This window comes from Macrobrachium nipponense, chromosome 16 (assembly GCF_015104395.2).
Source record: "Macrobrachium nipponense isolate FS-2020 chromosome 16, ASM1510439v2, whole genome shotgun sequence".
NCBI lineage: Eukaryota > Metazoa > Arthropoda > Malacostraca > Decapoda > Palaemonidae > Macrobrachium > Macrobrachium nipponense.
In genome coordinates, this window is record NC_087209.1 from 64,211,455 (window position 1) to 64,238,578 (window position 27,124).

Below are 27,124 nucleotides of genomic sequence, written 5' to 3' on the forward strand. Positions count from 1 at the left end.
AGGATTAAGATGATATCTGATTAAGAGACCCATCGATAATAGGACCGTTTAGATGGGATATCATTATTTAATGTGTTAAGGGAAGAGCAGGAAGGGTCACCCGGCCAGGAAGTGCCCCCAGGGACGCTCCGGGGCATTTACAGGGATTATCTGCTCGGCGGGGGGTGGGGAGGGTTTGGGGGGGGGGCGTGGTTAGTAACACGTACTTGGTGGGCTGATGGAAACCCGTTGCATTCTTTCATAGCATTTCTTCCCCTGCCATTTTTTCTTTTTACTTCTATTGCTAGTTGCTAATTCTAGTGTAATATTCTCTTAAAATCTTTTCATAAACTCCGTCTAGCCTCTATCTTGACCCCCCTAGCCTCTTACTGTCTTTATAATATTTATTAGTTTCGATTAACATGTGGGGCAAATCCATCGCTATCTGTTTTTATAAAATGAATTATTAGTATTAATAATAGCGTATCTATTACTATTTTTCTCGTCACCTAACTACAGTTTTTTATTTACTACCTATGTCATGTCTGGTATTCCCTATCGTATCTGGCATGAGATGGAATAAGTTAACTTATTATTATTTTATTATTATTATTATTATTATTATTATTATTATTCATGAAAATCTCAAAAAACAGCACGTCACTAAAATGGTGAGGATATCCATAATGGTGTAGGTGTAAATATATTATTAATATATAGTTACACCTATACATCATTGTGGATCTCTGGATCTCTTCACCATTATTATTATTATTATTATCATTATTATTATCATTATTATTATTAGACATTTTCAAGTATACTGCGTCTTTGGTTTTATTTTTCAAAGCTACTTACACTTGATGGAGCACAATGCTGAATAACTATAAAAAATATATATAAAATAAGTAAGGGTAAATCATGAATTCAGTGAATGCTAAGTTAAGTATATGTTAGTTTAACCAGACCACTGAGCTGACTGACAGCTCTCCTAGGGCTGCTGGCCCGAAGGATTAGATATTTTGTCGTGGCTAGGAACCAACTGGTTACCTAGCAACGGAACCTATATAGCTTATTGTGGGATCCGAACCACATTATGTCGAGAAATGAATTTCTAAGCACCAGATATCAATTCCTCAGATTCCAAGTTGGCCGCGCGGAGAATCGACCTCTGACTACTACCGAATCGGTAGGCGAGCAACGTTAGCCACTATTCTAACGAGGAACTAAAAAAAGAAAAAAATTATAAAATAAAATAAAATGTAAAATCAATTCCTCTGATTCCAAGTTGGCCGAGCGGAGAATCTAGCTCCGACTACTGAATTGGTAGGCGAGTACGTAAACCACTCGTCTAATGACGAAGTGAAATAAAAAAAAAAGTTAAAAAGAAATTATGAGTGATTCCAAGTTGGCCGAGCGGAGAAATCAAGCTCTGGCTACCGAATCGGTGGGCGAGTACGTAAGCCACACATCTAACGAGGAACTAAAAAAAAAAAAAATAAATAAATAAAAAAACAGAATATAAAATCAATTCCTCTGATTTCAAGTTGGCCGAGTGGAGATCGAGCTCTTACTACCGAATCGGTAGGCGAGCACGTAAACCACTAGTCTAAGTTGGAAATAAAATGAATGAAAAAAAAAAAAAAAGATTATGAGGGAGACTCAAAGACAAGCAGAGCCACTCACTTCCTCAGGTTCAATGAGCTTAAACTCCATGCCCCTGCCGGTCCAGGCGATGCAGGAGGCGTTGGCGGGGTCGTGCAGCAGGGCCACGAGGAACTGCCACAGCTGCAGGGAGCCCCGTCGGTAGGGCGTGCCGCTGCTGCTGCTGCTGCTGTTGCTGCTGCTGGAGGTGGTGGTGGTGGTGGTCGAACCTGATGATCCTCCCTGGACGCTCTGCTGAGTGACCCCCGTCTCCCCCTGCTGGTGGTGGTTGCTCGGGGAAGGGACACCGCCCCCTCCTCCACCTCCTCCTCCTCCTCCAGGTCCTCCGCCCTCGCCCTCTACTGACCTCCACCCACAACTCTCGCCGTTGTATTCTGAAAAAGACCAGTTTAAGACTACTTCTGTTCAGTTAAGGTTTGGTTCCCTCAGAATAAAATAATACAACTATGAGAGATTAATAAAAAATAAATGATTCTTTTGATTTTACTGAGATGTTATTGTTTGAATAAAAATAGGACAGATTAATAAAAATAAATGATTCTTTTGATTATACTCAGATACTATTCTTTGAATAAAAATATGACAGATTAATAAAAATAAATGATCCTTTTGATTTTACTGAGATATTATTGTTTGAATAAAAATATGACAGATTAATAAAAATAAATGATTCTTTTGATTTTACTGAGTTTATCATTCTTTGAATAAAAATATGACAGATTAATAAAATTAAATTATTCTTTTGATTTTTCTGAGTATATTATTCTTTGAATAAAAATATGACAGATTTAATAAAAATAAATTAATATTTTGATTTTACTGAGAATATTACTGATTGAACAAAAATATGACAGATTAATAAAAATAAATGAATCTTTCGATTTTACCGAGTATATTATTCTTTGAATAAAAATATGACAGATTAATAAAAATCAATGATCCTTTGATTATACTAAGATGTTATTGCTTGATTCCCTCACAACAAAACAATAAAAATATGATGGATTAAAAAAAATAATTCCTCTTGATTTTATTCGGATGATGAGTCTTTCACGTTTTAAAAGAGGCCAAATATGATTTTGAGAATTTTTTGGGGAGGTTATTTCTTTTTGCTAAGATGCCAGGCGAGGCTAAAAGCAAAATTACTGGTTACTATCTAAAAACAAATTAAAAAATAAACTCAGTAAGTCATGTCATTTCTGTGAAATCTTCACAAAGCATAAGAATTTTAAAACAGAAACTTTAACATAAGACGATTTCTTCAAATGACGTCTATCTGTTAAACACTATTAAATTATTAATGCAAAAAAAAAAAAGTTTTCCTGAAATTAAGATTCACCTTTAAAACAACAACAGGCTATTTCTGTTAACATTTCGAAAACCAAGGCGCTGATCAACCTCGAGATTTAAATTGAGTAATGACACCTAAACTAACCTAATCTGACCTAACCTACGTATTTAAAGCAGTAAGTTTCGCTGATTGGAAAGTAACTTCGTAATTTAAAAAAAAAAAAAAAAAAAACACACACACACACACACGCATAACACACAAATTGAAGAAGCATCATGCCCCCTCATCAGTATGTAATATTTAATAGTGAAATATATTTGCTCTTCAATTTGTATTTTTTTTTTATTAAGTTTCAAAGGTGTATACTGAGCTGTTACCATCAACTTCGTCATTCGAAAACCGCTTCATCACTTAAACTTCAAGTTTCAAAAAAAAAAAAAAAAAAAAAGAAAAAATACAATACTGATTTATTATCATCATCAACTTCGTAATTTGGAAACTGCTTCACTACTTGAAACTTCATATAAAAAAAATAAATAAATAAAATTAAAATAAAAAAAATGCATGGTACAACCAACGTTTCGAACTCATATTTTGCAAGTAACAGAGGTCGATACTCATCTGTCATTATCAACTTCATTTGTAATCTGCTGCTACTTTACTGGAAAATTAATTTCACAAAAAAGGCATCGTACAATCAAGTTCCGAACTATCATATTTTGGAGAAAAAATAACAAAAAAATGGCATCGTACAATCAACTTCTGAACTGTTATATTTTTTTCAGGAAAAAATAAAAAATGGCACCGTACAATCAAGTTTCGAACTGTCATGTTTTATAGGGAAAAATGGCATCATACAATCAAGTTTCGAATGTCAAATTTTGCATTAAAAAATAAAAAATGGCATGGTACAATCAGGTTTCGATTTTTCTTATTTTGCGGAAAAAAAAAAAAATGGCATCGTACAATCAAGCTTCGAACTGTCATATTTTGCAGAAAAAAAAAAAAACATGGCATCGTACAATCAAGTTTCGAACTGTCATATTTTGCAGAAAAAAATAAACAATGGCATCGTACAATCAAGTTTCGAACTGTCATATTTTGCAGAAAAAAAAATAAATGGCATCGTACAATCAAGTTTCGAACTGTCATATTTTGCGGAAAAAAATAAAAAATGGCATCGTACAATCAAGTTCCGAACTATCATATTTTGCAGAAAAAAATAAAAAATGGCATCGTACAATCAAGTTTCGATTTTTCTTATTTTGCGGAAAAAAATGGCATCGTACAATCAAGTTTCGAACTATCATATTTTGCAGAAAAAAATAAACAATGGCATCGTACAATCAAGTTTCGAACTATCATATTTTGCAGAAAAAAAAATGGCATCGTACAATCAAGTTTCGAACTGTCATATTTTGCAGAAAAAAATAAACAATGGCATCGTACAATCAAGTTTCGAACAGTCATATTTTGCAGAAAAAAATAAAAAAAATGGCATCGTACAATCAAGTTTCGAACTGTCATATTTTGCAGAAAAAATAAACAATAGCATCGTACAATCAAGTTTCGAACTGTCATATTTTGCAGAAAAAAAATGGCATCGTACAATCAAGTTTCGAACTGTCATATTTTGCAGAAAAAAAATGGCATCGTACAATCAAGTTCCGAACTGTCATATTTTGCAGAAAAAAATGGCATCATACAATCGAGTTCTGGACTGTCACATTTTGCACACAAAAAAAAGAAAAAAAAGGCTTCGTATAATGAAATTCCGAACTGTTATATTTTGCCATAAAAATAGCATTGTACAATTAAATTTCGAACTATCATAATTTGCATAAAAAAATAAAAAAATGGCATCGTAAAATGAAGTTCCGAACTGTCATATTTTGCAGAAAAAAAATTGCATTGGACAATCAAGTCCCGAACTATCATATTTTTTTGCGGGTAAGACAATGGCATTGTTTAATCTAGTTCAGAACTTTCATATCTTGCAAATGAAAAAAAAGGAATCGTACAATCGTACAAGTTTCAAACTGTCATATTTTGCAGAAAAAGAAAATGGCATCGTATAATCAAATTCCGAACTGTCATATTTTGCAGAAAAAAATGGTGTTGTATAATCAAGTTCAGAACTTTCATATTTTGAAAAAGACATCGTACAATTAAGTTCGAACTGTCATATTTTGCAGAAAAAATGGCATCGTTCAACCATGTTTCGGACTGATATTTTGGAAAAAAAAAAAAAATAAAATGGTTTCGAACAATCAAGTTTCGAACTGTCATATCTTGCAGAAGAAATAAAAAAAATGTCATCTTACATCAAAATTTCGAACTGTCATATTTGCAAAAAAAAAAAAAAAAAAAAAAAAAAAAAAAAAAACATCGAACAATCAAATTTCGTAGTCATATTTAGAAGGAAAAACATTAAAAAAAACGACATCGTACAATCAAATTTCGAACTGTCATATTTTGCAAAGGGGGCGGGGGGAGGGGGGATGGCGGGGTGGGGGGAGCCCCACCTCAGGAGCAGAGAGCAGGCTTCATTTGCGTCGTTGTAACAGCGCGGCGCTAATCCTCGTAACGGTGTAATTAATTCTTCATATTCCCCTGAGCAAAGTGCTAAGCTTTCATTATATTATATGAATTCATCACGAGGAATTATCTTTTCATGTATTTTTCAAGTAATCTACTTCTGTCGAAGAGGCAGGTGTAAAAATGTTATTTTCAATTTTATAGTTAAAAATTAGAACGTCAAATCTCTAGCGTTGCTGATGTTAGCATTCTATTCGATGTAGCACCGCCATTTTGTTTTTTTGGGATCGCAGTACATAAATAATAACCATCTAATATTAATATCTGGCAAGTCTGTCACGGACACCTTTATTGCAACTAAACCATTAAACCAACATTTGGTTTATGGATTCTTCTTGAATGAATTGATATTGCCTGGAGTCAAGCCATTTTGGATACCTTTGTTGCTATGAAAATAGCGAACCTATAGTTCATCAAACAACAAAATAACCTCATCTTTATTTGAGCTGAATATAGAATTTAGGTCAAAGGCCAAGCACTGGGACCTATGAGGTCATTCAGCGCTGAAATGGAAATTGACAGTTAAAGGTTTCAAAAGTGTAACAGTTAGGAAAACCTCAAAGCAGTTGCACTATGAAGCAAGTGTTAGGAGAGGGTGGGAAGGAAGATGAAGAAAGAGAATATGAAAGGAGGTATAGTAAACGGAACGAAAGTGGTTGCAGCTGGATGCCGAAGGTATGCTGCAAAGAACCTTCAGTAATGCCTACAGAGCACCGCGTGAGGTGCACTGACGGCACTAACCCCCGTACAGGGACCTCATCTTTATTATTCAATTCAATCGTTCCAACAAAATAAAAATAGTCAAACAAACAAATAAACTTGAAAACAGAGACATTATTTCTCCTTTATCGTAACTTTCACTTCCTTTTCCTCTTACTTATATATCTAAACTATATCCCACTTTACACTAATCATGCGCCTTCCTCGATTCTATCCCGATAGTTCCTCGATTCTGTCCCGATAGTTCCTATATTCTATCCCCGAGTAGGTTCCCTCGATTCCTATCCCGATTTAGTTGCCACGATTCTATCCCGAATAGTTTTCCTCGATTCTATCCCGATTAGTTCCTCGATTCTAGCCCGATAGTTCCTCTCGTTCTATCCCGAGAGTTTCCTCGATCCCTTCCCGATAGTTTCCTCCGCTTCATATCCCACCGAATAGTTCCTCGAATTCTATCCCGATAGTTCCTCGATTCTATCCCGATAGTTCCTCGATTCTATCCCGATAGTTCCTCGATTCTATCCCGATAGTTCCTCGATTCTATCCCGATAGTTCCTCGATTCTATCCCGATAGTTCCTCGATTCTATCCCGATAGTTCCTCGATTCTATCCCGATAGTTCCTCGATTCTGCCCGAAGTTTTTCCTCCGATTGTCTATCCCGATATTTCGCCACGATTTTCTTCCCGATAGTTCCTCGATTCTATCCCGATAGTTCCTCGATTCTATCCCGATAGTTTCTTCTCGATTCTATCCCCGATAGTTTTCCTCGATTTCTATCCCGATATTTCCCCGATTCCTATCCCGATTCGTTCCTCCCGATTCTTTTATCCCGATTATTCCTCGATTCCCTATCCCCATAGTTTCTCCGATTCTTCATCCCGATAGTTCCTTCGATTCTATCCCGGATGTTCCACGTTCCTATCCCGATAGTGTTCTCGATTCCCTATCCCGATAGTTTTTTAATCCGTTCTATCCCGATAGTTCCACGATTCTATCCCGATAGTTCCTCGATTCTATCCCGATAGTTCCTCGGATTTCTATTCCCGATAGTTTCTCGTTCTATTCCCGATAGTTGCCACGTCTATGCCCGATTACCTGCTCGATTCTATCCCGATAGTTCCACGATTCTATCCCGATAGTTCCACGATTCTATCCCGATAGTTCCTCGATTCTATCCCGATAGTTCCACGATTCTATCACGATAGTTCCTCGATTCTATCCCGATAGCTAACCTTAAGTGACATTCTGACCCTGAAGCGTTGAATGTTGAAATTCCCAAAAAGGTTTAGATAATTATCGCCCGAGAGCTACACTCAAAGGGCTTTATGAGTCAGCATCATTTCGTTGATTCTCAATCAGTGAAAGTGGATTGTTTAGTTTTTGTTTCTTTGTATGGTGTTTTAACGTTGTATGGAATCAGTGGTTATTCAGCAACGGTACCAACGGGCTTTACATGACTTCCGAACCACGTCGAGAGTGAACTTCTATCACCAGAAATACACCTCTCATTCCTCAGTGGAATGCCAGAGCATCGAACTCGCGGCTACCGAGGTGGCGCGCCAACACCATACCGACCACGCCACTGAGGCGCTTCAGTCAGTGAAAGTGGAGAGCTAATGTTGGTTAAATTCCAAATACAGACATACAGCGTTGAGTCAAATTTCCAAAATATCTAGAGTTTGGGCATGTTCTACGCGTGGGTATCCAGCAGTCGGTCGAATTCTTAACACAAATATCCATCTAACAGCTGGCCAAATTCCAGTCACCAATGACGGGTGGCTGGTCAAATTCTAAACTCAGATTTCCAGCGCTGGCCAAATTCCAAAACTCGGATTCCCAGCAGCTGGTAACGTTCCAAACAGAGATATCCAAAAGTTGGACTTATTCTTGACGTTGATATCAGCAACCATTCTAATCCTAAACACGGATGTCCGGTTGTTGGCCAAAATCTCAACGTAGATAATCAACAATTAGTCTAATTCTAAATACCGATACTCAGTGGTTAGTCTAATTCTAAACACGGATATCCAGTTGCTGGTTAAAATGTAAACACGTATATATATAATATATATATATATATATATATATATATATATATATATATATATCTATATATATATATAATATATGCTAAAAGTCTAAACGCTGATATCCAATAGTTTGGCATATTCTAAAAATAGATATTCAGCAGTTAGTATAATTCTAAACATGTATATCGTCAAAAAATCTAAACACGGCATGTATGTATATGTACACACACACACAAACACACACACACACACACACACACACACACACACACACATATATATATATATATATATATATATATATATATATATATATATATATCACAAATACACGTAAGTTCATAAATACCACTCGAATAGATATAACGTGAAACGCTACTTTAGGAAAAACAAATAATGAAAAACATTATTCACTGCTAAAGTAATTTACTTGGGAACATCCTAGCCTGGAGATACTCGACTTATTACAAAATGAAATGAAAAATAAAAGGACGTTTTGTGCCTAGAGATTTTTCTGATTACTAACACGTCAAATAAATTATCAAGAAAGAAGATAAAATCCTACACAAATTATGACGAACGAAGATCAAATCCTACAGTAAATTATGAAGAGAGATCAAATCCTACAATAAATTATGAAGAGAGATCAAATCCTACAATACATTATGAAGAGAGATCAAATCCTACGATAAATTATGAAGATCAAATCCTACAATACATTATGACGAAGGAAGATGATCTCCTACAATACATTATGAAGATCAAATCCTACAATACATTATGAGGAAAGATCATATCCCGCAACAAATTATGAAGATCAAATCCTACAATAAATCATGACGAAGGAAGATCAAATCCTACATTAAATCATGAAGAAAGATGATATCCTACAATAAATTATGAAGATCAAATCCTACAATAAATCATGACGAAGGAAGATCAAATCCTACATTAAATCATGAAGAAAGATGATATCCTACAATAAATTATGAAGATCAAATTCTACAATAAATCATGAAAGATGTCCTACAATAAATTATGAAGAGAGAAAATCAATTCCTACAATAAATTATGAAGAAAGAAGATCAAGTCCTACAATGAATTATGAAGAGAGAAGATCAAATCCTACAATAAATCAATGAAAAGATCAATTCCTACAATAAATTATGAAGAGAGAAGATCAAATCCTACAATAAATTATGAAGAAAGATAAAATCCTACAATAAATTATGAAGAAAAAAGATCAAATCCTACAATAAATCACGAAGAGAGAAGATCAAATCTTACGATAAATCACGAAGAAAGAAGATCACATCTTACAATAAAGCATTGAGAAAGATCAAATCCTATAATAAACTATGAAGATCAAACCGGCTCACCAAACAATTGTGCTCGAAATAAACCGAACAAAAATATATTTTCTGATAATAGAAAACGATGAAAGTAGTAATAAATTATCAAATACATTAATAAAGTAAATGGAAATAAAGAGACGATTATATTTTGGATGATTTCTTCGTGACTAAGAAGAAAAATCGACATAAATTAACAATAATGTAGTGATTTTTTCTAAAAAAATAAAGAAATAAAAAACCGAAATGAATCGAAGACTATTCTAAAAAGTATTTATCTAAAAGACACGAAAAAAAAAAAAAAATAACCAGACGATCATATCATAAAATAGTTTTCTAGCGGGGGATACAATCTAAAAAATTAAACAATAATTTTATTGATATTTTCTACTGACAAAAACATACACTTTGAAATACGAGACGACTGCAATGCAATTTTCTGTTTAGTGAAAACAAAAAAATAAAACGCATATAAATAAAATCTCTTGCTACCAAATATGGAAAAAATCGAAATGATTACAGGATCAATTTTAGAAATTCTTTACCAACTAAACAGGGTTTCATCCGACCTCCGGCTTACTCGGGGCGAGTGCTAAAATCTACGGTCAAACAGAGCGTTGTTTCACCAGCGAAAATGAAAATGAATACGCTATATTTTATTAAAAATAATATATAATTGTTCAGTACTGTTTAACATGCACAAAACTTATTTTAGACATTTTCATTTTAATAAATAAATCATAAATATCCTATCCTAAAATTCCTGTATCTTTAACTCAACGCGAAACACCTTTTTCAGACATTTTTAGGCTTTTCTATAGGGCTTTCCTAACCCCTGCCCCCCCCCCCCCCACCCAACTCCCAACAAGATCAACAACAGCAAAACCAACAACAACAACAACAACAACAAAGTAAGCGACAATTACGGAAGCTGACACGTCAGAGGCTGAGAAGACCTGAATGTTGTTACGAAAGAATTCAGTTTCTGTAGTCGAATCCAAAAGAAACATTCCCGGAATATGTATTCCAATGCCAGTAGTCTACTATATTCACCAACCATAAAATAATAGCGACATTTTGTGTGTGTATTATTTGCAACCGTGTTCAAATGATCCCGGAACTCGTATACATCCGAATGTCTGTGACTAAGACCATATCATCACGAGATTTGTGTGCACTAGATTATCCGTTGCTAAGATATAATTATCACAGAACCTGTGGGCGATTATCCTATCCACTAAACAATTTCTTTTATTTCTCACAGAGGTAAAAACGATTCATTGGAGATAAGTGTATAAGACATATAGACGCACCACCAAGATGATCAATCTTCAACGTAAAGAAGAATGGAATATAGAAATTAGGCCAAGTGCTGGGACCGATGAAGTCATTCAGCGAAAAAAGGTTAATTGACAGTAAGAGGGTCTGAGCGGCGCAGTAAGAGGTTCAAGTGAAAGTCAGATGGATGAAAGAGACTATGAACGGAGGTACAGTAAAAGGAATGAAAGAGGTTCAGCTAAGGCCTGAAGGGATGCTGCAAAGACCCTCGAGTAGTGCCTACATGAGGTGCACTGACGGGTTTCAACGTAAAAGCAAGAATTATTCAACTTAGAAAATGCTATCATAATCTATTTTTCTTTCCTAACTGAATCAATAAGAATGCTATTGGAAATAATGATTATTATTATATTGTTGAAAAGGATGGCTGCATTTGCAAATTTACCTTATACAGGATTTTTTCTATTTTCTTATGATTCGCTTTCTAGGCTCAGCAATGTTAGTCAGCAATTGGTCAATATTCATACTGGAAAAGGACAGCGTAAAATGAGGGAGATATTTTTGTTGAAAATATTCGATCAGAAATCCCTGGATTCCTTCCTGGTCTCGTTCGATGGTCTGGATTCTGGTTCTTCTCCTAATTCAGGTTTTGGTACTGTCTACAGGTTTCGACCAGCTCGTTGGCCATCCTCTGGACGTGGTTGAGAAGGATCTGAGAAACAAGGTGCTCGGATCGGTATTTATAGTGGGCTTTTGATCTGTGCTGAATTATGATTGGCTGCTCAGGGTGGGTCGCCTCAGTCAGTTGAGGTTGTGGTCTGTCAACAGGTTTCGACCAGCTCAATGGCCATCCTCTGGACGTGGTTGAGAAGGATCTGGAGAAACAAGGCACTTGAGGAGGTCTTGATCAGTGCAGAATTATGATTGGCTGCTCAGAGTGAGTCGCCTCTATACTCTGTTTTTTTTCATCTGTCCATCAGCCTGTGGTGTTTTTGTATGGTAACACTGCGTCCCGGGCTTTAGATAGTTACGCTATGGGTAAGTTTTAGGTAAATAAAAGGATATCTGGGTGTACATTTGCAGCTGAAAAGTGTTTTAATAATTTACTGTGTGCGAATTACACCGTTAATATTCGAAATAGGATATTATTATAATCGTTCAATGTAAGCTGAATGTAACTATCTAAAGGCCGGGACGCAGTGTTACCATACAAAAACACCACAGACGGATGGACAGATGAAAAAAAAAAACAAGAGTATAGTAAAGCCTGGTTTCCCATGTTGATGTTCGTGATTCGTCTTGTGTGTGGGCGGCATTGTAGTGCTGGCGATGAATGGGAGAATAGTGTGCCGGGATGGATGAGAGAATTTCGATCCTCTGATGCAGAATTTTGATTCGTTCGCTTGCTATGGAGGGCGTTCAATGCAGGTCTCCTGGCAGCCGTGGGGAGGAGAATGGTTTCCTGTGTAATGTTGAGGGTTGGTTTCTCCTTCCCAATGTGCAATGCTTCCAGTGAGTAGCAGGTGGCGGTGGTCCGTAATCTGGTCAATTATTTCTATATTCGGGATAATGTCTCCTCTTGAAATTCTCTGGTTATGGACAGTCCTGACATGGTTAAAGATGGCTCCTTCTTGGGCATGGCAGGAAATCCTCTTGGAGAAATGCATAGTGATCATACTGATATATGAGCCAAGGCATCCTTGGACGGGGCATGAGTACCGGTAGACCAAACTAGTTTTCTTCAAGGGCCCCTGTTGAGTGGCAGCTGGATTGTTACGCATCACCAGGCTGCCATTCTTTCCACTTTTGTGGTAAATAACCGGATGCATATTCTTATTGGGGTCATTGGGGCACACATTATCCTCGATGATGTTCTTGAAGGCGCGTTCATCTGCTTCATATATCTGATGAAACGGTCATTTATAGAACAGCTCTATGCGCTCACAGACATTGGGGTGAGGTTCTTACCGGTACCATCCATCGCCATTCTTCTTGATAGACTCTTCTATATTCTTGCCAACGGCTGCCAGGAGACCTGCACTGAGCGTCCTCTATAATGAGCGAACGAATCAAATTTCAGGATTCGAGGATCGAAATTCTCCCATTCACCCACAGCGCTACGATCACATCAACACAGGAGAGCAGGCTTCTCACCCGAGGCGACCCGCCCTGGGCAGCCAACCATAATTCAGCACTGATCAAGACCCATCCCCCCACCCCCCAACCCCGAGCGCCTTGTTTCTCCAGATCCTTCTTAACCACGTCCAGAGGATGATCCATCGAGCTGGTCGAAACATGTCGACGGTACCACAACCTCCGCTGATTGAGTATTTTCAATAAAAATATTCCCGCATTCCACGCTGTCCTTTTCCAACATAAATATGGGCTAGCTGCTGATCAACATCGTTAAGCCTGAAAAGCGAATTTGCAAAGAAAATAGAAAAAAAAAATCCTTTATAAGAAACATTCACAAAATACAGCCATCCTTTCCAACAAGACTTTTTTGAAAGAGGTTCTGCTTCTTTCATATTATTATTATAATTTTAAAAGTAAACAATTTCTATCCAGGAGTCAGGCTACCGTCTTTACTGACTAAAGATATAAAAAGCATTTATTGGACAATCTGAATTTCAAAATTAAATAACAATGAAAAAGATTAGTTACTAAAAATGTCAAAATCCAAATAAGTCGACCATTAAATCTACTAATTAGTAACAAGACTCAAAACACTTCATCGGTATTGAAACATTATTCTATTAATAAAAAGAAGAAAAAATGACACAGCTCCAAATAGGTAAAAACCGGAATTACGGCGACCATTAAACTGGCATTATTATCATTAATTTTAAAAAAATTGGTATTTTCAACGAATGAGATATGAAAATTATTTATTAAATTAACACTGCTTTCAATATGATTATATATATATATATATATATATATATATATATAATATTATATATATATATATATACTATATATAAAATATATATATATATATGTATATATATATATATATATTATATATATATATATATATATATATATATACCTATATATATATATATATATATATATATATATATATATATATATATATATATATATATATATATATATATACGTATATATATACATATATATATATATATATATATATATATATATATACGTATATATATACTATATATAATATATATATATATATATATATATATATATATATATATATATATATACATGTAAATATATATATATATATATATATATATATATATATATATATATATATATAATTCTCAAAATTGGCACAAACCACAATTACGGCAACCATTAAATTTCCAAATCAGTAACAGGACTCAAGAGAAAATTTAATATAATTGAAATATCTTTTTATTAATAAAAGCAAGGCATAATCCGACCTCCAACTTACTTGGAACGAGTGCTAAAATCTATGGTCAAATAGCCCATTGTATCACCAACGAAATATAAAAGAAATGCCCTAATATTTTAGCATATGCCGAACTTTTAATGTAAATTAAAATGCTCTAAAATCTACGGCAAAATAGCGCGTTGTTTCGCCAACGAAAATTAAAATAAATACGCTATATTTTATTAAAAATAGTTGTTCTATACTACTTAACATGCACATATATTTTTTTTTTACATTTTCATTATAAGTAAATCATAAATATCGTACAATTCCTGTATCTTTAACTCAACGCGAAACGCCTTTTTCAGACCCCCAACAACAGCAACAACAACAAAGAAGTTTGTAGGCTTACTCCACGAGTATGCAAAAAAAGATATTTTAGTTCTTGACCCGTTGGCGACCATTATTAATTTACTAAAACTCAATAAAACCCAGAGAAAAACTAAGAAAACCTCATCGGTATTGAAACGTCACTTTTATGAATTAAAAAAAAGGCGAAAAAGATATTTTAGGATTTCTTAACCCGTTGGCGACCATTATTAATTTACTAATAAACTAACGCTGAACGAAACCCAGAGAAAAACTCAAGAGAAAACCTCATCGGTATTGAAACGTCATTTTTATGAATTAAAAAAGAACAAATAAGAATTATGATTTTTAAATATCATGTCGACCGACCATTCTTGACCCCTCTCCGACTGGCAGAGGTTGATGACGTCACGTTTAAGGGTCATTTTTACGACGGGAGCCTTCCACTCATTTCCACTCCCGATATTCGGTGAACTCCAGCGTGGCCCTCATATTTCCATCCTGCTTCCGCCGGTCTCGTAATGGAGTAGAGAGAGAGAGAGAGAGAGAGAGAGAGAGAGAGAGACGTCAGTAGTTTTATCTTTTTTTCGTAATTAATTTGAGAGGAGGAGAGAGAGACGATGAGAGAGAGAGAGGAGAGGAGAGACTGTCATATGTTTTTGCATCATCTTTCTGTAATTAATTTGAGAGAGAGAGAGAGAGGAGAGAGAGAGAGAGAGACTGTCATATGTTTTTGCATCATCTTTCTGTAATTAATTTGAGAGAGAGAGAGAGAGAGAGAGAGAGAGAGAGAGAGAGAGAGAGAGAGAGAGAGACTGTCATATGTTTTTGCATCATCTTTTTTCTGTAATTAATTTGAGAGAGAGAGACAGAGAGAGAGAGAGAGAGAGAGAGCCCTTCTCCGTGGCCTCCCACCCTGTTGGAGGGAGTTGTGGTCAGCTGCTGGCTCCAATATATAACATACGAGAACCAACGGCGACATGTTTAAGAGACTCTCCGGATTTATGAGCTTCCGCCCTGTGGGGTAAATAATAAAGGTATTCGGTAGCTCTATGTTTGTTCACGTGAAGATTATGTGTGTGTGCACGTGTGTATATGTATGTGTGTATGTATGTATGCATGTATATACGTCCACTCCACAACATTAGCGCTTTACCAAATCATAAAGACGTCTCATTACCAGCAGCAAGTCGAACGACACGAACATGCTGAGCTATTCACCTTTATCTGGCACATACTGGTATCTACCCACCACCCTTTAAACACATCCGAATTCTGTTTTTTTTTTTTTTTTTTTTTCTCACCATCTCCTCATTCATTCTTTCCACCTGACCATATCAGCTCAATACACCAATCCATCCTTTCACCTATTGGAAGAGTTTGTACCATTTCTACACATCCAGATTTTGAACCTTTTAGTTTCCTCTTGGGTCATGCATACTATACAAAAAAAGTCATCTCCTTGGCTTTAACATGTTTTTTTTTTAACATATATGCTGCATTCACACTTCACTACTGTAAAGAAGCTTTGGCTCAACACTCCCTTCACATGCTGCCACCTTGGTGTAGAATGGTTCTTTACAATATTTTATAGATTGCCTGCTACCTTCCTATTCATCATTTATCATATTACTAATATCTGGTATCTTCTTTCCCACTGTTATCCCTACGTTAAGGGGTCGGTTGCCTGATGCGCCTTCTATCAAAGGTATTATCCTTCACCAAACCTCTTTTCTCCATATCTTCCTTCACTTTATCTCGCCATCTAATTCTCTGTCTCTCTCTCAATCTTCTTCCTCTAACAGGTTCCTCCCAAGCCCTCTTCACTCCCTCATCCTCATCCATTCTCAACACATGCCCATACCATCTCAATCATCACCTCTGTAATCTTTACTAAGCCTGCCCTTCTTCTTATTTCATAATTTTCCAATCTCCCAAGCAGCAATATTCCCATAACCCACCTCAGCATTCTCATCTCTGTTCTCTCAAGTTTTACTTCCTCTTTTCTTCTTAGAGCCCATGTTTCCGCTTCATACATTAACACTGGTCTTATCACTGTTATAGATCTTTACTTTTAGCTTGATCGGCATGTTCTTATCACATGCTACTCCAGCTACCTCTCTCCACTTCCCCCATGCTGCTTCTATCCTAATGTCAACTTCAGCCTCACGTCCTCCCTCTTGGCTTTAAGTGGATCTTAATAATTTACAATTTTCTGCCCGTTTTACAATCGAGCCTCTTCTTTCTTGTATTACTATTTTGTCTCTATCTTCTTTACTGCTCAGCAAAACCTCTCTTACTAACAACTGTTATATTTACCCACAAATACCAGTCCAAGCGGACCACTTTCCATCGTTCGCCATCAATATTAACATTCACTACTTCTTCCTATATTCTACTTGTCATCATTACCTTACTGTTATTCATTTTCACTCTTGATTTCTCTGCTTGAAAGCACTTTCATTTCAGTCTCTTTTACCAGTCCTTACAGTTTCTTTCGTTATCACTGATCGCTTTTTTATCATCCTCAAGTATCAATAATTTTTTTAGGCCATTCATGTCCTTTCTCTGACTTCTCACATCAATGGAGGCACAATCTTGTTTTTAGACCCATTTTTTCATCAAACCAGTCACTCTCCCTTCTAAATGCTGTAACATACACCTCGATCCCGTCACAAACGAAGCTTTTAATTGCAATTAACTTACGTTTATTGTTTGTTCGTATGGTGTTTTTTAGTTGCATGGAACCAGTGGTTATTCAGCAACGGGACCAACGGCTTTACGTGACTTCCGAACCACGTTGAGAGCGAATTTCTATCACCAGAAATACACATCTCTCACCCCTCAATGGAATGTCCGAGACTCGAACTCGCGGCCGCCGAAGTGGCACGCCAACACCTTACCGACCACGCCACCTACCAAACATCTTCCTTCACGGAAGGACTCGAGGTATGAGAACGTAGGTTGTATGGCTACCACCAAGCGCAAAAAGATGGGATGAATAGTCTCTCTCTCTCTCTCTCTCTCTCTCTCTCCTCTCTCTCTCTCTCTCTCTCTCTCTCTCTCTCTCTCTCTATCTATATATATATATATATATATATATATATATATATATATATATATATTATATAAATATATATATATATGACTGGTAAAATGTTCTGTTACAACAGAATTCCATCTAATAAAAGGAGCCCATAAAAAACACCAAAAAATATAGAGAGAAAAGTACTATATTTCAGAGACTGATGTCTCCCTCTTCAGGTGTGTATATATATATATATATATTATTATAATATATATATATATATATATATATATATTGTGATGTTTATACATCGTTCGTCTACCCGCAATTAATTAATTAATTCGATTTGGAAAACGGCAGCCATTTCTTTAGAATATCAGCTGATTTTTAGTAAATGCGGGAAACCCAAAACCCGCCAGCTAGAGATAGGAAGTTCCCCAGTTGGGGGAAAAGAGTCTTTTATCAGCTGTAGGGACGTATCTCAAAAGGGAAGGGTGTAGGCAGATTGGTACTTCTTAGACCTATACCTTAAGCTCTCTTTCCTGTGACCCCTCTGCTGTGTGCTTGTTTTCCAGGATTTGCCTTGATCGTGGGGGGTTAAGCTGACCTCCAACCCCCAAGCAACCCAACTGAATTATGTCTCAGTCGGCTGCGAGACGTGATCTCGAACAGAGTTCAAATTACCTGCCTTCCTGTTAGGCCTACCCAGGGTGTGAGTGGCGCGCCGATGACCCAGGCCTCAGACAAAGGGGGCCATGCTTTTCTACAAAGAGCCACTGAACACGACATCCAGTCATCCAGGTACGTCTTGTGAAACAACATATTGCCAGTCCCTTATCACCTATTATAATTTTGATCCTCATTCTCCCATTCAATTTCCAGCAACAAAAGGAATTCATCCTTTGTTCCCTCTCACTGCCTCATGGCCGCATGCTTCCCCTTGTGTGATCGTCCCAGACCAATGGAGTCATTGCATACTTCAGTGAAACCTTAAAAGTTCCTTCTCCCCAGTATTAGAGAATTAATTAATCAAAGCAAGAAGTCATTTTTCCTTTTATCTTGTTTAATCTGGGATTCTTTTCTTTTTACCAGATTCCATGAGTCACGTGCCGTCTCTCTGCCCGCAAGTGTGCATTACCCAAGTGTATGAAAAACCAGCTATAACAGCTCAATGGAGCCATCATTTACCTTTTCTCCAGCCCAGCACGGGCCTTTTAGTAAATAAATAGCTTTAAGTAACGAGCTGAGTTTTCTGGCGACCTTCCCTCTAAAGAAATTAATAATAACTATCAGTTTACGGTAAGTTAAAGCAATTCCCTCTTGAAATCTCTCAATCACTTCCGTTTACGTATCTAGCCTCTCTCAAGGCCGCTATATACGTAAAATTGGCGAATCTTGCCTGGATTGAACCTAGCTTGCTTAAAAAAGCTTGTAAATCGCGTTATCCGTTGTAAAACGTAAACTGTAAATTATTTTACAAAGCGTAAATCAAGCACACTTGCAGGGAAAGAAGACACACTGACTCACGGTAAGGTATTCCATTCATTAATATGATTATTCTATAACCAATGTTAGCTTAAGGTACGTTTAAGTATTTTTATTGTAGAAGTGTGTTAAACAAATGTGAAGGTAGAAATATTCTTATTATTGTAACGGCCAGAGCGCCGAGCGAATTCTGTTTTGTAAATCGCATTGTTGTCGTAGGAGCTCACACGAACACGTGTGCAGATAGATGCCAGAAAGGACCAGATCAAACTAGGAAGTGCTTTGCCAGGGTTTATTGCTGTATGAGAAAGCCTAGCTAGTTAGGAGTGTTTTACTAATAGTTACGGCAAAAGAAGTGTACAATTCTTTTGTCTGTGATATGTTAGGATATTCATTTTTAACTTAGTTTTTTTCATTTCCAAGTGTTGGTAACCGTTTACCTCTCAGCTTAAATTCAGCTTAGAGCACACTCGCGCCTGCGCGGTCTCAACCAGCCTTCGTTTTCGCTCACAGCGGCAGCCATGTTTTTATCCCTTTAAACATTACCTAAACAATTTAAGCAAAGTAACGTAAGTCTCGAAGTTTTAACGTAAATAATATCGATCTCGGTACTAGTATCTATCGTTCTGCCAGAGAAATTAACGTAATTCGCCTTGAATAAGAAAGTAGAATTTTGTGTTGTAAATTGCCTTCGCATTTACAGAGAATCAGCTGATTCGCCCGCGCTGGTCAGCTCTCCTCACGTGTTTCACCTCGCATCGCTCACTCGCGCGCTGAGCGAAGTTTCATTTCACTTTTTTTTTTTTTCTTCGCACTTAACGTAACCTCATTCACAATTGTTTGCTAACATCGTTTTCAAATCCTTACCGAATTTTCACTTGTCCTTACGTAAAGTTACGTAAATCTTAAAAGTAGAGTCACTTGCAAGAATTGCTAACGTAAAACGCGTCTTTGTAAATTTCATATTAAAACGCAAAATCATTTCATAAGCGCAAGCCGCTAACATAACGTTAAACATCGTTCACCGCGAGCGCGTTATCATTTTTCATAAAACGTTTTCAAAAGCAATTCTTTCAGTAAACGTTAACGTAAGTAAATCATTTAACGCAAGGTGCGTCATATTAAACTAACATTAGTAGTTCAATTCAAATATAAGGGAGTTCATTCATATATCATTTTTCACCCTCTCCGAGAGAGAGAGAGAGAGAGAGAGAGAGAGAGAGAAAACCAGAACACAGTATTCACGAAGCCAAGAGTGCTACATCTTACCATTAATTATAGCATGCAGAATTAACATTATTTTAGTCTCTTGTGTCTTTCATTTACACAGCGTGATACGTACGCGCATGTGTCCATTGCAGGTTGCAAGCATTTATTTATTTCATCTATCGAGTACTTCAGCGAGTGACTGAGCATTTCTAGAATTTCCATTACCTGTCGTTGCCCGAGTGGTCTTTTCATTTTCTTTATCACGAAAGACTTGCGTATACCGCAAGCACAATTCGCACAGTGTGCCACGCAAATTCATTACTTCCAGACAGGGAAGTCGTTACCAGTTTAGGACTGGCCACCACCAGTGCACGTCAGGTCTTATCATTTTACAGTGCCACAATAATTCTTGACACTGTCATCGACTGGCTGCTGAAGTACTCCCACCTTTTACTTTCTCTCCTCCACTATTACCCTCTGCCATGAGCAGTGCCATTTCACTTCAGTATATTTAAGTATACTGCATGTAGTGTCCGGGACACACCAGCACGATACCAGTGCTCCAAGGAACGCCTCCATAAGGGCCATTGCACCTGTACAGGCCGTACAGGTAGCCATTAACAATGCGTGTCCGTTCCTTACGGAACGCCCAATTCATTAATGTCCGTGTACGAGGATCAGTGATCTTTCGGACCATCCCAAGGGAACGCCTCCCCAAAGTGCCGCAATACCAGCTCTACTAGTGCTGCCCAAGGAACGCCTCCTCATAAGTGCCGCGCACCTGTACAGACGTACAGGTAGCCCTATACCTGCGTGTCCGTCCTACGGAACGCTCATTCATTAGAGTATCCACCATTTTGGATCACTGAACCCAAGGAACGCCTCCTCATAAGTGCCGCGCACCTGTGCAGACGTACAGGTAGCCCATTCCAGCGTCTCCCAACTTAGGAACGCCCTTAAGTGTGACGTACGCCGTACACTCCATTTGATTTTTTCACCTCTTTAGAAGGTGCCAATCCAGAAGTGCCACAACTTATGGGACACTTCCCAAGTGCCACAGAGCACCCAGTCTTCTCAGACTTTTTCTCTACCACGTCGCAGAACACCTTTCCAAGTGAGTGCCATTTTCCACAGTAGGCACTCCTATTCCATTCCGTACCTTTCCTGGCCATTATTTTCATTTTCATCAGAGCCTCTACTGCAGCCTAAGGGAAATGTCTTCCCCTGCTTCCTGTGACTTCTTTGCCGTAGAGCTCGAGAGGCTCCGAGTCCTCATAACTCTGGGTAAGGAGGCCGGTTACACTGGACCAGCACTAGACCAGTGGATAAAGGCGCAGCAGGCTGCCGCGCGCCTGCAAGAAAAGGAAGAAAGGGAAAACCAGAGAAAAGCCGGAGAAGCAGAGAGAAAAGAAAGAGAAGCAGAAAGGAAGGCAAGAGCAGAAGAGAGAAACCATGAGCTAGCTCACAAGGAGCGGGAAACCTCAAAAAATCAAGCGGGAGAAGGCCGTAAGGAGAGTATCTAGCTCCAGCCACTCTGGCCAGCTTCCAGCCCTGCACCCACTGTCTCCCTTAGTCCCGCCGTCTCTGGTCAGCCTGACATCCTTTCTATTTGTGAGCCTGGTCCTGATCCAGTGCCGGAGATAGAAATTCCTGCAGCATCCTGCCAGCCTTTTACCTTTTTACCGCCTACCTCCTCCCTTTTGGAAGAGGTAAGCCCACCAGTTAACCCCGAAATTGCTTGTTCCGAGGGTGATTCAACGGAGGTTCCCTAATAACCTTCCCAACGTCACATCACTGCCAGAGAGGACTCTTCACCTGTGCCAGAGCACACTGCCAGCCTTGGTGACTCCGCAGATTCGCAACCTGTGGGGCCATCTCGGCCTTATCATCCAGTGCCACGGAAGAGGTTCTGGAACACGTTCTGCCGAGGGGACTGTGGCCGCAAGGGTCACATGTCTGCCAACTATGGAGGGTGCGCAAACCACCATATTCCTGCCATCGCAATGGCCGTCACCAATCCTTCTTCACTAGGACCCCCAGCTAAGGGCCCTATAACAGTCGCACCCCTCCAAAGCCATTATCCGCCAAGCCACGTCAGAGCCTACGACGACTCTGGCGCTCAAATCTCCTGATACGGGGGAAGATCGAATCCCCCGAGGGGCTAATATTGACAGACGTCAACTGATAACTATTGAAGGCATCAATCACATTAAACTGATCCTTCCGACCGTCCAATTGAGGGTCACCAGACCTCACTTCTCCAAAGAATGTACTCTTGCAGTTGCAAGCTACATCCCAGGAGGTTACGACCTCCTCCTAGGGCAAGACATGAAGTCTCCCTCACAATTCAAAAAGCCTAGGGGTCCTAACCCCATGTCAATTCACTCCAAAGCAAGGAGTCACGAAATTCTACTTCCTCTAGGAAGTACATCCACCAACAGTCTCCCCCGTTACCAAGGAGGGAGATTGACCATTCACAGTTCCGTTGCAAGACCTGTAACGTAATAGGGCACTCCACAAATTGGCCTAGGTGCCCTAGCAAGTTATGTGCGCGGACACTGTCCAAGTCCCACAAGGCTTAGCCTTCCAAAAGAGACGGGACCCTCTGTCTCCCATAACCAAGGGCCACGCTGAGAGGTATTGCACCTCCGGTACCCGCCACAGGTCCAGTCGACCTCAAACTCTCTGCCAGTACCACTTGGCAGCACTGAGCAGTGCCAAGCTCCGTCCAGCCTGGACGTAGAGCCACCACCGAACTTGACCTCTGAGCCTGGCCCCGAGCTAGCGCCGGCGCCTAACCTTATCAAGGATCCTCCTACAGGAGATCCTCCAACAGGCATGGAGCTTACCACTGCCCATGGCCAATCAACTAGTTTCCGTCTTCTTCACCCTCACCACTGTCGCACGAGGATGAACCTCCGGCAGACCTAACATTCTCACCTCCTCTGGAAAGCCAGGAACTGCCCGACCAGGAGTCAGCCTGGAGTTTTCCCATTACGACGGCTGTCGCAGCAGCCGGAGTGAGGGCCTTCTCCCTGCAGTAGGTTCCACCTCTACGTCGGTTGCTGCAGATACCGAAGTAGGGTGTTCTCCTGAAATCCCTCAGGCTACCACTGCTCCTGCTCCTGGCTGGCGTTTCTGGCCTTTCCCCAGAGTCTGTGCCTCCGTCTACTCCTAGGACTGGTATAGCCAGGTCCTGGAGGAATAAGAAGAAGAAGAAGAAGGGACGTCTACCAATCATTAACTTATTAACAAAAAGAGCCACATGCTCTCCTTGACACCTGTGCCCGAGGTACAGTGTCGCATTCATTTGCAGAATGATCCTGGCACCTACCCAGAGAAGGTAGCCAGCCTGATCTCTGCCAGTAGCACTAACCCTCTAACCCCTAGCCATTGTAATCTAACCCTCACTTAAATATAATTACCTCATTGCATTTCCCTCCTGGTCAATTAACCACTCATCATCCCATGCATCATTACCTGTCCATTATGTATTTTGACAATTCCGGCGACACATTACTGCTGTGCGTACCACACTCTGGAATGATTGCGTCTTCATTTAACTGTATTGAGTAGGGTTAGGCTAATGATTTAGTACCAGGGCATTAGGTTAGTAGCAAGTAGAATTTTCAAGTAACCTTATCTAGGGGTAGAGTAGACTGTCGTCACAAGACAACCCGTAGTTATTACTTAGGCTAGACTACATCACTACATTAAGTTAGTACACTTAGCATCTTTGCCTATAAGTTAGGTAGGCCACTGTAGTTAGCTGTATCGCTGCTCAAAAAACTTCAAGTTGGAGTAGGAGAACTGGGTAGTCGAGACGATCAATTTATTTAAGCCAAGACCTTCACGCCCGAAAGGGAGTGAATGCCTTCTTAACAGGGGGAGCTGGTGACGTTTATAGATCGTTTCGTCTACCCCGCAATTAATTAATTAATTCGATTTGGAAAACGGCAGCCATTTCTTTAGAATATCAGCTGATTTTTAGTAAACGCGGGAAACCCAAAACCCGCCAGCTAGAGATAGGAAGTTCCCCAGTTGGGGAAAAGAGTCTTTTATCAGCTGTAGGGACGTATCTCAAAAGGAAGGGTGTAGGCAGATTGGTACTTCTTAGACCTATACCTTAAGCTCTCTTTCCTGTGACCCCTCTGCTGGCTGTATGCTTGTTTTCCAGGATTGCCTTGATCGTGGGGGGTTAAGCTGACCTCCAACCCCCAAGCAACCCAACTGAATTCTGTCTCAGTCGGCTGCGAGACGTGATCTCGAACAGAGGTCAAATTACCTGCCTTCCTGTTAGGCCTACCCAGGGTGTGAGTGGCGCGCCGATGACCCAGGCCTCAGACAAAGGGGGCCATGCTTTTCTACAAAGAGCCACTGAACACGACATCCAGTCATCCAGGTACGTCTTGTGAAACAACATATTGCCAGTCCCTTATCACCTATTATAATTTTGATCCTCATTCTCCCATTAATTTTCAATTTCCAGCAACAAAAGGAATTCATCCTTTGTTCCCATCTCACTGCCTCATGGGGCCCCCCGCATGCTTCCCCTTGTGTGATCGTCCCAGACCAATGGAGTCATTGCACCATACTTCAGTGAAACCTTAAAAGCCTTCCTTCTCCCCAGTATTAGAGAATTAATTAATCAAAGCAAGAAGTCATTTTTCCTTTTATCTTGTTTAATCTGGGATTCTTTTCCAGATTCCATGAGTCACGTGCCGTCTCTTCTGCCCCGCAAGTGTGCATTACCCCAAGTGTATGAAAACCAGCTATAACAGCTCAATGGAGCCATCATTTACCTTTTCTCCAGCCCAGCACGGGCCTTTTAGTAAAATAAATAGCTTTAAGTAACGAGCTGAGTTTTCTGGCGACCTTCCCTCTAAAGAAATTAATAATAATTATCAGTTTACGGTAAGTTAAAGCAATTCCCTCTTGAAATCTCTCAATCACTTCCGTTTACGTATCTAGCCTCTCTCAAGGCCGCTATATACGTAAATATATATATATTATAAATATTATATATATATCTATCTATAGATAGATTATCATATATAAATAGATATAGATATTATATATACTATAGTATATACTTATAATAAACACCACACACAACAACCATATCCTCGAGTTTATGTGACGTTCAGCGACGCCACAGGCAAGCAGAATAACTCTCAAAAAACGACGTGAATGAACTGCGTTCTCCGTCTCCTTTCTTCTGTTTCGTGCTACCTTTTCCAGCGAGAAAAATAAAAACACACACATCCGCCGAAGAATTTCTTTAAACACAAACCCTCTCTCTCTCTCTCTCTTCTCTCTCACTCTCTCATCTCTCCTCTCTCTCTTTCTCTCTCTCTCTCTCTCTCTGCGATATATTTCCTAGCTGAGAAGAGCGTGAGTAAAATGGAGGGAATGTTAATGTGGCACAACAATGCTTTCTTTTTTTATTTATTTCTCTCTTCCAGCTACGAGTGTGACGCGACCATAGCCTCATTTTGCCTCGCAGTGATTTAAGCTTCATTTCTAGGCGTACTGAATAAAGGGAAATCTTTGTAGGTAAGTATCTGGCATCGTTGCAGGGTTTTGGCATCGGGATACAGAACTGGAATATATAGAGAATTTAGGCCAAAAGCCAAGCGCGGGAACCCATGAGGTCATTCAGCGCTGGAGGGGGGAAAACCTCAAAGCAGTTACCCTAAGAGACAATTGTTAGAGAGGGTAGAAAGTTCGATGGAAGAAAGAGAATACGAACGGAGGTACAGTAAAAGGAATGAAAGAGGTTGCAGCAGCTAGGGGCCGAAGGGACGCTGCAAAGAACCATAAGTCATGCCTACAGTCCACCTCACAGACGGTACTACAGGAGGCATTATACTTTATTGACACAAATTGTCTGTTTTATATGATGACGTAATACCCGAAAATATACGTGTATATATATATATATATATATATATATATATATATATATATATATATATATATATATATATATACACATGTATAAGAACTCTTCGATTTCCCAATATTTTCGGATATTACGTCATCATATATATATATATATATATATATATATATATATATATATATATATATATATATATATTATATACATATATATATATATATATATATATATATATATATATATATGAAGAAGTATATTTACTATGTACGTACTATATACAGGGTGTCCTACAGTCCCAATACCTAATATTACAAGTAATAAATACCTGTATATATATATATATATATATATATATATATATATATAATATATATATATATATAAAATATATACATATATATATATATTATATATATATATATATATATATATATATATATATATATATATATATATATACTAACTACGAAGTATTACCGTAGTAGTAATCTTCTCCTTCAAACGCCAGCACATTCAAGCCAACAAGAGCAACTTGCCCCCAGGAGAATCTGCTCGTACCGTTTCATTACTTCGTCCTTACGGTAGATTTTTTATTAGTACACTTTTCTTAATAGCCTTTTTATCACTCGATCTACGTCGCCCCTCGGGATAATAACGACAATAACAACAATAATGATAATAATAATAATAATGATAATAAAAATACTGACGTTCTCTTGAAGAAAGCGGCATCTTGGTGAAGGGTGGTTACCCTAATAGCGGCGATAAGTATTGTTTCTCGTATTATTATTATTATTATTATCACTGTTCAGATGATGAACTCTATAGTCATATGGAAGAA

The 27,124-nt window shown here is 38.4% G+C and overlaps 1 protein-coding gene across 2 annotated transcripts in view; it reads right to left on the reverse strand.

The window, feature by feature from the left end:
- Positions 1–27,124, reverse strand: part of LOC135195776 (uncharacterized) — a 198,185-nt gene that overhangs the window by 15,590 nt on the left and 155,471 nt on the right. For both annotated transcript variants that reach the window (XM_064222248.1, XM_064222246.1), the window contains one exon: positions 1,666–2,018. In XM_064222248.1, the coding sequence (XP_064078318.1) occupies positions 1,666–2,018 (353 nt within the window). The remainder of the gene's footprint in view (positions 1–1,665; positions 2,019–27,124) is intronic.